The 11,424-nt window shown below is 39.5% G+C and overlaps 1 protein-coding gene across 1 annotated transcript in view; it reads right to left on the bottom strand.

The window, feature by feature from the left end:
- RQCD1 (RCD1 required for cell differentiation1 homolog (S. pombe)) overlaps positions 1-11,424 on the bottom strand; it is a 33,693-nt gene that overhangs the window by 17,430 nt on the left and 4,839 nt on the right. Inside the window, exons 2-3 of the mRNA XM_010861189.1 lie at positions 2,909-3,088; positions 1,609-1,724 (exon numbers count right to left, since the gene is read on the bottom strand). Coding sequence (XP_010859491.1) covers positions 1,609-1,724; positions 2,909-3,088 — 296 coding nt within the window. The remainder of the gene's footprint in view (positions 1-1,608; positions 1,725-2,908; positions 3,089-11,424) is intronic.

Here is an 11,424-nt window from a genome sequence, read left to right as displayed (position 1 = left end):
GGCGTGCTGCGATTCACAGGGTTGCGAAGAGTCGGACACGACTGACCGACTGAACTGAACTGAGTATGTTCAGCAACTAATATGGAATCAGTCTATTACTTTATATAATTTATAACTGTTACACCTTACAGGAGAGTCAATACTCCAAAATTTTAACCAAATACTCTTGTATTTTTCTTAAGTACTTAAAAGTAATTTTCTTAGCAAAGTTTCTAATGTTCCAAAAGGTCAGTGCTAATCCAGCACTCAGATTTTATAAGGAAAACCTGACAAAGAAAGGAAAAGCTTTAATAAGATGACTATTAAGCACCTTAAGACCATAAAAGCCACAGAGCAGATTTCTGAACAGAATCTCCCCTTTCTTAATTTGTCATATATAGCAGCAAGGCAAAAATTTCTCAACTTGTGTATCAATTCTCATTTATGACAGAGGTTGACTAGAATCCTGTGTTCAAAAAGGTTCTGAAGCCAAATCTGGCTTACTATGTGAGAAAAAGTGCTGAGTACAGACACTGAATTCCTACTAAGTACCACGCACTGTGCCTCATGCATGGCATAGTGATGCCTACCATGGATTCAGGAGCAAGTAGTAGCTGTATACTTGACTTCCTGAGAGGTGATCACCACTCCTTTAAAGTTACTTACTAACAACAGGCAAAAAGTAAATGAGACAATGGAATATTATTCAGCCTTAAAAAGGAAGGAAATTCTGACATATTCAACAGTACTGATGAACCTTGAGGACATTATGTTAAGTGAAATAAACCAGTCACAAAAAGGCAAATACTATATGACTCCATTTATAATGAGGTATTCAGAATAGTCAAAATCATAGAAAGGAGGACAGTGGTTGCCAGAAGCTAGGGGACAGGGGGATGGGAAGTTATTGTTTAATGGGTATAGAGTTTCAGTTTTACAGGATGAAGAGAACTACAGAAATGGATGCTGGGACAGTGGCACATTATTAACGTATTTAAAACTACTGAACTGAACACTTAAAATCGGGACTTCCCTAGTGGTCCAGTGGTTAAGAATCTGCCTTGCAATGCAGGGGATGTGGGTTTGATTCCTGGTTGGGGAAGTAAGATACCACATGCTGCAGGACAATTGGGCTCATGTGCCACAACCATTGAGCCTATATGTCACAACTAGAGAGAAGCCTGCAAGCCACAATGAAAATCTTGCATGTTGCAACTAAACCCAACACAGCCAAAAATAGATGAATAAATAAAAATAAAATGGTTCAAATGATATATTTTATGTTATTTATATTTTACCACAATTTAAAAAATCAATTGTAAAAGAACATGTTACTATGGTTGATTCATGTTGATGTTAGGCAGAAACCAACACAATACTGTAAAGCAATTATCCTTCAAGTAAAAAAAAAAAAAACACATAACATGTTAAACAATACCATATTGCCACTACACCAAAATTTGGTGAAATTAGAAACCAGAAATTCTTCAGGAAAAAAAAAAGTAGGAATCCTAAAGAACCATACCAACACAGGTGCACCCTCCTGCAAGCCCCTCCTCTCATCATTCAGAAGTTTTAGGACCACATTCAATACAAACCTCCACCCACACATCCATCCAAAGTATTTACCTGGTTTCTGGGTGTGACGCCACACACTGCAGTAATGCTAGAGCATTGCAAACTCTGTTAGACTGGTGTGCTGTCAAGGTGGGTGGGTTGATAGATGGATAAATATTTACAATTTCCTAAAAAATGGAAATCAACACCATATGAGCACGGAATAACTTTAATTCCCATGGTATGAAAGCCAACAATTTTAATTCTGTATACCCAATAAGAACAGAACCATCAAAGAGGGGGCAGAAATAAACAATATTCCTTTCATCACAAATATACCTGACTGAGACTATTTGAAACATATTATCCCTAGGAAGACTTCTAAGGAGGCAACTGTGGTTACCCATACTTTTCCCTATATTCTGTACCATCTGTGGAGGCTTTCACTTGAGGGACTCCCCTTCCCCCATCTTTGTCAACACCCTATTTAGGTTGTAGTGATGAGACAGTTGGCCAGAAAATGTCAGTAAATCAACCACTTTAACTCATAAAGTTTCTGTTTGGTCATGCAGCAAGTGCAAAAAGGGGGAGATAAGAAAGTGCGTATATGTGTGGGGATATGTACAAACAGCAGAGAACATACGTATTCTCTGTCAAAAGGTGATGATTTGCTGAACACAATTCCATTTATCTTAACTGTAAAATTTTTACACATAAGAAAGACTAGTTTCCTGGGTATATGCAGTATACATAGAATATGAATTTACTCAACAGATTTTAAAAATTAATCTAATTATTAGGAATGTGGACAATATTTTAGAAGATGATCACATCTTGGTTCTTAGGACTACATCATATCAATTTATTCCCCGGAAATGACTGTTCTAGTCAGAATCAAATATTAGTTATTTATTCTTTAATGTACAAGAATACCCACCTTTACTCCTATGGCTGTTATATCTTTACTCTAGCATTTTCTTTACCCAGAATATACCTTTCAGTTCTTATACCTCTCTCCCCACCACCATCCTCAGTCCACCTGGTCATACAGTATTATTTTACAGTACTCCTAAAGCTGTGTTTCTCAAAGTGCAGTTCTTACATCACCTACATAAAAATCATCTGGGAGCAGGAGCTGCTTGTTAAAAATACAGATTTTTCATTTTAGACTAAATAAATCAAATCTCCTGGGTAGAATCCAAGAATTTCATTTTAATGAGTATCTTAGATTTTTCTAAAACAAGATTCTTACAAATGTTAACGCTTTAAAAAAAAAAACTTACCAAAGTTTTCAAAATCATTTGTACAAAGGCAGAGAGATACATTTTCGATAATTAGGAATGAAATGCAACTCATGGATATATACACCCACCTGTAAAAGTGCTGCAATAGTACCAAATGAATGCCACAGCATGGGTGCAAGGTCAGGAACAGATTCTCGCTTCTTACTTAATTCCAGTAAAGCATTTTCCCTCGTCTCAGGACTGGATAGCTCGTTGATCCACTGATAGATCTTTTCTCTATCCACCTGAGCCAGTGCAGTAGGCACAGGCTTCAAGTGAAAATAAGAAAAGTAAAAGTAAACATGTGAGTTTCATTAGCATCAAACCAAGTCTAACTCTGCTGTATCCTTTAGAGGGAATATATTTTTTGTAAATAACAGGGCATCTTTTCTAGAAACATATATTTGATGTAAACTAATTCAATAAAACACACACTCCTTAATAATACCATATTTAGACATTTACCCTACAGGTATACTTGGGTTGTACTGAAGACGTATCAGAATGTTTACTGTTGTACTATTTTAAAAGCAGAAAACTTGAAATCTATAAACATCTATCAAAAAAGAACTGGTTAAATATGTATGGGTACATCTTTATTTGGAATACTACATAGCCCTTTAAAAAAGTTATCTCTATACTGTGCTGATACTAAATAAGCAAAAAAAACAGAGTGTAAAATAGCTTACATGCTTCCATTAACACACACATGTATTCTTATATATTTACATACAACATTTCTAGAAGGACACATAAAAAACTGCTAACAGTAGTTACCTTTAAGGTTAGAATCTATATGGGAGACTTATTTTTATTGTACACAATAAAATCTTATTTTTCTTATTGTACACAATAAAATCTTCTACATACAGTTTAAATTTTTTTAACCATGTGACTATCATGGTGTTTGAAAAAAAAAGTCACCCCCCTACTGCTCTTCATTCCCCAGTAACTCCAGCATCCCCCTCCATTAAGGAGAAAACTTACATAATTTGGAAAAGCTCCCTCCTCTAATGATTCTTATACAGACTCTACCTCCATCCCTTGGAGATTTACTCACTTCTTACTCATGTATAAACTATATAAAGAATCTTTCATTACTGTGCTATAAAGAATCTCAATATTCCAATAAAAATTTGAGCACTTCTATAATTCTTCACATTTTCAAAGAGGCTTGGTTAAGTTCCTTAATTATTCTTACCTGGAAAGTAAGATGAAAGACTAGAAAAATGATTACCATTGCTACTTTAGGCTCTGAAGTCCTAACAAATTCATAGCTATTTCTATCCCTAGCCCAATATTGTTTCACTTCATTCCCCGCACCCCGCAACCATGAGGATTAACAGAGTAGGTAGATAGAAAAGAGATCTACACTTGTAGATTAGACTACGAATGCTCAGAGGAATCAACTTTCTCAGTTCACCCAAGTACAAAGTTGCATATTCTCATCTTTCTTGAACCATATTACACAGCTTCTTACAGTATTTATTTGTTCCCATAACACCTTAGTGTGATAGAATAATGATAGACCCATCCCACATGATATAAAGATGAGGAACAAAAAGCACAACTGTCTTCGCTGAAAAACAGAATGAAGTCTAAGGTGGACTTTGAGGAGTACTCACATTTACTCTACTCAAGCTGAACGATCACCTTCTACAATTAGAAGCTCGATTAGAAGCTTTCAGCTTAATGTTTATCATTTCTCTTGTGTGCTAGAGTGAACCACAAAGTGTTCTGCTAAATGGACTATATACCGTGCAACTTAAGTCCTCCTTAAGTGTCTCAGAGTAATCTGCTAAAAGCTGTTTTGTAATTCCCATCAGTGATGCTCAAGAAAACATGAGGTTCCTAAATGATGTAGAATAGGGTAGTTTTCTGATCCCCATTCCCAATAGCAATAACAGTATGTTCCATGCATCTGCCTTTTCTATGCTGCCTTCAACTTTAAAAATTATTTTTGGAAATGTAATTCCACCAGAAGATAGGGTATATTTATTTAGAGTATTACATCACCTTAAAAGCTCAGTGAAAACAAGGGCTAAAATTGTAGCTTTGGGTTTCCTGCCCAGAATCCCTTGGACGACCTACAATCCTAAAGAGGGCCCCACGACAACGTTCTAGCAATATAGCATCTATCCTGATTAGTCATTACTCACTCTTAGAGGCCTGCCATCCAGATACTACCATCAGTAAGCTCCACCATCCTCTCCAGAGTCAACCTATGACTTGTATCCAGCACTCCTATACCCTATCCCATCCCGGGGAACTCTAGGTGAACACCACCAGGCTGCAATGGTAGGTACCAGCTAGCATATAATGGATTTGGGACTGTAGGCCTGGTCTCCACATATTCCCATTTCTAGAGCTGGTTTGACTCCAACAGAGAAGACTGTGCCCCTGGAGTGATATTGGCACTCTAAAGGGCCAATGTCTGGTGCTCCCTACGGCCATGACCACTGGCTGCCAATAATACTCCACCTTTTGAAACTACTCGTGGAAATTTTAGCCTCTATGAGACTCTGGTTCTAAGAGAGCTAGGGAGGTCAGTCAGTTCAGTTGCTCAGTCATGTCCAACTCTTTGTGACCCCATGGACTGCAGCACACCAGGCTTCCCTGGACATCACCAATTCCCAGGGCTTGCTCAAACTCATGTCCACTGAGTCGGTGATGTCATCCAACCATCTCATCCTCTGTCATCCCCTTCTCCTCCTGCATTCAATTTCTCCCAGCATCAGAGTCTTTCCAATGAGTCAGTTCTTCGCATCAGGTGGCCAAAGTATTAGAGTTTCAGCTTCAGCAACAGTCCTTCCAATGAATATTCAGGATTGATTTCCTTTAGGATGGACGGGTTGGATCTCCTTGCAGTCCAAGGGACTCTCAAGAGTCCCCTCCAACACCACAGTTCAAAAGCATCAATTCTTCAGTGCTCAGCTTTCTTCACAGGCCAGCTCTCACATCCATACATAACTACTGGAAAAACCATAGATTTGACTAGATGGACCTTTGTTGGCAAAGTTATGTCTCTGCTTTATAATATGCTCTCTAGGTTGGTCATAGCTTTTCTTCCGAGGAGCAAGTGTCTTAATTTCATGGCTGCAGTCACCATCTGCAGTGATTTTGGAGCTCCCCCCGAAATAAAGTCTGTCACTGTTTCCATTGTTTCCCCATCTATTTGCCATGAAGTGATGGGACTGGATGCCATGAACTTCGTTTTCTGAATGTTGAGTTTTAAGCCAGCTTTTTCACTCTCTTTTGTCACTATTATCAAGAGGCTCTTTAAGTTCCTCTTCACTTTCTACCATAAGGATGGGGTCATATGCATATCTGAGATTATTGATATTTCTCCCAGCAATCTTCATTCCAGCTTGTGCTTCATCCAGCCCGGCATTTCGCATGATGTACTCTGCACATAAGTTAGATAAGCAGGGTGACAATATGCAGTCTTGACGTACTCCTTTCCCAATTTGGAATCAGTCTGTTGTTCCATGTCTGGTTCTAACTGTTGCTTCTTGGCCTGCATATAGATTTCTCAGGAGGCAGGTCAGGTGCTCTGGTATTCCCATCTCTTGAAGAATTTTCCAGTTTGTTGTAATCCACACAGTCAAAGGCTTTGGCGTAATCAATAAAGCAGTAGATGTTTTTCTGGAACTCTACTGCTTTATCTATGATCCAGCAGATGTTGGCAATTTGATCTCTGGTTCCTCTGTCTTTTCTAAATCCAGCTTGAACATCTGGAAGCTCACACACGGTTCACATACTGTTGAAGCCTGGCTTGGAGAATTTTGAGTATTACTTTGCTAGAATGTGAGATGAGTGCAATTGTGGGGTAGTTTGAACATTCTTTGTAATTGCCCTTTTTCGGGACAGGAATATGAAAACTGACCTTTTCCAGTCCTGTGGCCACTGCTGAGTTTTCCAAATTTGCTGGCATATTGAGTGCAGCACTTTGACAGCATCATCATTTAGGATTTGAAATAGCTCAACTGGAATTCTGTCACGTCCACTAGCTTTGTTCGTAGTGATGCTTCCCAAGGCCCACCTGACTTTGCATTCCAGGATGTCTGGCTCTAGGTGAGTGATCACACCACTGTGGTTATCTGGATCATGAAGATCTTTTTTTAATAGTTCTTCTGTGTATTCTTACCACCTCTTAATATCCCTGCTTCTGTTAGGTCCATACCATTTCTGTCCTTTATTGTGCCCAACTTTCCATGAAATGTTCCCTTGGTATCTCTACTTTTCTTGAAGAAATCTCTAGTCTTTCTCATTCTATTGTTTTCCTTTATTTCTTTGCACTGATCACCAAGGAAGGCTTTCTTATCTCTCCTTGCTATTCTTTGGAACTCTGCATTCAGATGCTTATATCTTTCCTTTTCTCCTTTTCCTTGTACTTCTCTTCTTGCCTCAGCTATTTATAAGGTCTCCTCAGACAACCATTTTGCCTTTTTCCATTTCTTTTTCTTGAGGGTGGTCTTGATCACTGCCTCCTATACAGTGTTACGAACCTCTGTCCATAGTTCTTCAGGCACTCTATCAGATCTAATCCCTTGAATCTATTTCTCACTTCCACTGTATAATCATAAGGGATTTGATTTAGGTCATACCTGAATGGTCTAGTGGTTTTCCCTACTTTCTTCAATTTAAGCCTGAATTTTGCAATAAGGAATTCATGATCTATGCCACAGTCAGCTCCAGGTCTTGTTTTTGCTGACTGTATAGAGCTTCTTCGTCTTTGGCTGCAAAGAATATAATCAATCTGATTTCGTTATTGACCATGTGTAGAGTCTTCTCTTGTGTTGTTGGAAGAGGGTGTTTGCTATGACCAGTGCGTTCTCTTGGCCAAACTGTTAGCCTTGGCCCTGCTTCATTCTGTACTCCAAGGTCAAATCTGCCCGTTACTCCAGGTGTCTCTTGCTTTCCTACTTTTGCATTCCAGTGCCCTATGACGAAAAGGACATCTTTTTGGGGGGTTAGTTCTAGAAGGACTTGGGAGGTCAGGTGGGTAGTAATGTGGCCCTCAGGTACAAGCTTAGAGAGGAGTTCTGCACCCACTCTAACAAGGAGAAGGAGGCAGTGAGGGCAGTTTGGTACCAGAAAGTAGCTGAGGTAGGGACTTTCCTTTTCATCACCCCTGGTGAATTCTGCCCCAGATTTAATAGCAGAAGTTAGTTTAAACCCACTGAATACCTATTTGTTATGGGATGAATACAGTTATTTTTTAAAAGTAGGAGTTCACATACATAGCGCTTACTCTATTAGGCACTTTCTTAAATAAATGTTTATTATCACAGTCATTTTTTTAGATGAAGAAACTGAGAAGTTACTTAAAGGTTAAGTGGCAAAGCTCAGGATTTGAATTCAGGTGGTCGGGCAGCAAAGTCCATACTCTTAACTGCTTTGCGAATGCTGCTTCTTACTTCCTTAAAGATCAGGTCTAATCTAAAGACAACTCTCCAAAAACACTATTTCCTGTGACCCTGTGACAATAGAAACAGGGAATACATAAAAACCGCAAACAAAAATGAAAATACTACTGTTGTTAGTTCAGCAGAATCTGATAAACAACCAGCACCCAATATCATTGATCCCAATATCAAAATTGAGAAATTTTCTTCTTAATGAGATCTGAGGTACTTAATAACCATCATTGTAATGGGAAGGGTCAATTAAATAGTTTGACATAATTCCCTATGTCAAATCAAGGCTCAGATGGGCATAATTTAGCTAGTGCTAGCCACCAACACCCACCCACACACTTCCCTACTTCTACCAATATATCAACAAATAATTTTGTAACAAACAAGGAAATTTAGGTTTTTGGAGAATAAAAATATTACAACCCTTTTTTTTTGACCCTGAGGCTTGCAGGATCTTTAGTTCTCTGACTAGGGATTGAATCTAGGACCTGGAAGTGAAACTGCTGGTTTCCAATCACTGGACTGCCAGGGCATTCCCTACTTTTTACATTTTGAACTATGCACTGATTTCCATATTAATTTATATTACTGGACAATTGATAAAATACTTTGTACATCATCCCTGAATAAAACCCCAAGGCACAACTCTAGCATCTCACTAGATCTTTAATTTTATTTATTTTTGGCTGCACTGGGTCTTTGTTGCTTTGAAGGGCTTCCCCTAGTTATAGTGAGTAGGGGCTACTCTTTGTTGCAGTGGGCAGGCTTCTCTTTGCAGTGGCTTCTCTTGCTATGGAGCTCTAGGTGTGTGGGCTTCAGTAGCTGTAGTATGCGGGCTTGGTAGCTGTGGCTCACAGGCTCAGTCCCTTCACAGCATGTGGAATCCTTCAGGACCAGGGATCAAACCAGTTTCCCTTGCACTGGCAGGCAGATTCCCATCCACTGTGCCACCAGGGAAGTCCTCACTTGATCTTGATGGCCATATTAACTAAAAGCCCGATGCATCTGCCTCTTCTTCTGAAGTCCAAAGACTATTTAGGTACACCTTTCACAAAAATACTAGAATCTGAAAATTGATGACTTCCTAAAAGGGAATGGGATGTAAAAGAGAAGGTAGGGTAGATGAGGAAAGAGAGGGTAACTGTATTGTACTTTTATTTATTTTTTTAATTAATTTATGTACTTAGCCTGTGCCGGGTCTATGTTGGCTGCTCGTGAGCTTTCTCTATTTATAGGGCGGGGGCTTCTCATTGCTGTGGCTTCTGTTTCAGAACACAATGTCTAGGGCACTTGGGTTTCAGTAGTTTCAGCGTGTGGGCTCAGGACTTGTGGTACCTGGGCTCTAGGGCACAGGCTCAACAGTTGTGGCACACTAGCTGTGGGACTAGCTGCTCCTTGGCATGTGAGATACTCCTGGATCAGTTATCAAACCTGGGTCTCCTGCATTGGCAGGCGGATTCTTTACCAGTGAACCATGAGGAAAGCCCTGAATTGTACTCTTTAAAACATGGTTTCACTGAATGATCACCATCATGGTATCACCCTCATTTTACAGCTGATGGAACTATGAGTAAACAGTGGGCAGATTTCTGCCCTCTTCCAGTTCTCTATTTAAAGATCACCTCTAAAGATTCTTTGTTCAGTTGCTACAATTCTAATTTATAATTTACTAATATACCTCTGAGGCTGTGGCTGATACAAACTCAATCTACTTGCACATACCATCCAGTGACAAAGAAGCAAATTCATCTAATTTACCTTTTGGAAACTGAGGCTTCCCTGGTGGCTCAGATGGTAAAGAATCTGCCTGCAATGCAGGAGACCCAGGTTCGATCCCTGGGTTGGGAAGATTCCCTGGAGAAGGGAATGGTTACCCACTCCAGTATTCTTGCCTGGAGAATTCCATGGATATGGGAGCCTGGCAGGCTACAGTCCATGGGAACACAAAGAGTTGGACACCACTGAGCGACTTTCATCTTTTGGAAACTACCTAACTTAAACACACTAACAGCAGAACACTACCACATGAGCAGAGGTTAGCAATTTCTGAATCAAATGAAATTTCTAGATCATTTCCTCAGAAAAATAAACAACTGTAAACTGTCTTGCATGTAATTTACATTTACCCTAAAATTTACAAATAATTCCAGGGAATTCATAGAGTCTACCTGTAATCCATTAATAGACCTAAGATTAAGAAACTGTTTATCAGGTTTAAGAATAGGAAAGACCCTGGGACTTCCCTGGTGGTCCAGTAGTTAGAGGACTCCGCACTTCCACTACAGGGGGCCCAGGTTCAATTGTTGGTTGGATTGAGCCTTGTGTGTGGCCAAAAAAATTAAAAAAAAAAAAAATCAGAAAGACCTCAATTAGCAAGTAACAACACAAGTACCTAACTGGAATGCACACTAGATTGGGAGCTAGAAGTGGTTTCAAAACGGTTTTGCCATTTCTACAATTGTGCGACCTAGAATAAATCATTTACTTTTCTGAGCCTCAATATTCACTGGTTAGATGAGAGAACTATATTAAATAATTAAGTTTTAGTTGCTTCTAAAATCTCAGAACTTTCTTTCTTTAGTTAAAAGTGAGAGACTAAATGGCTACCAAACAATTTTATTGAGCCATAATTTGCATACAATAAAACTTTTACATGTACTCATTTAAGTATACATGTCAATGAATTTTGAGATATCTATATACCGGAGTGACCACCACTACAATCAAGATACATTACTGGGCACTCCATTATCCCCCCAAATTCTCTATACTTCTTTCAGTTAACCCCACATTCAACCCTCCATAGACTAGGTTTGACTTTTCTAGGAACTTTTAATAGGAGGCAATATTTACTGAACATACTAAGTGCCAGTCCCTGTTGCTGCTGCTGCTAAGTCGCTTCAGTCGTGTCCGACTCTGTGCGACCCCATAGACGGCAGCCCACCAGGCCCCCCCATCCCTGGGATTCTCCAGGCAAGAACACTGGAGTGGGTTGCCATTTCCTTCTCCAATGCATGAAAGTGAAAAGTGAAAGTGAAGTCGCTCAGTCATGTCTGACTCTTCGTGACCCCATGGACTGCAGCCTACCAGGCTCCTCCATCCATGGGATTTTCCAGGCAAGAATACTGGAGTGGGTTGTCATCTCCTTCTCCAGGGGATCTTCCCGACCCAGGGATCGAACCCAG

Source organism: Bison bison, unplaced genomic scaffold (assembly GCF_000754665.1).
Source record: "Bison bison bison isolate TAMUID 2011002044 unplaced genomic scaffold, Bison_UMD1.0 scf7180017864471, whole genome shotgun sequence".
NCBI classification, from domain to species: Eukaryota; Metazoa; Chordata; class Mammalia; order Artiodactyla; family Bovidae; genus Bison; species Bison bison.
This window is presented reverse-complemented; position numbering and strand designations above follow the sequence as displayed.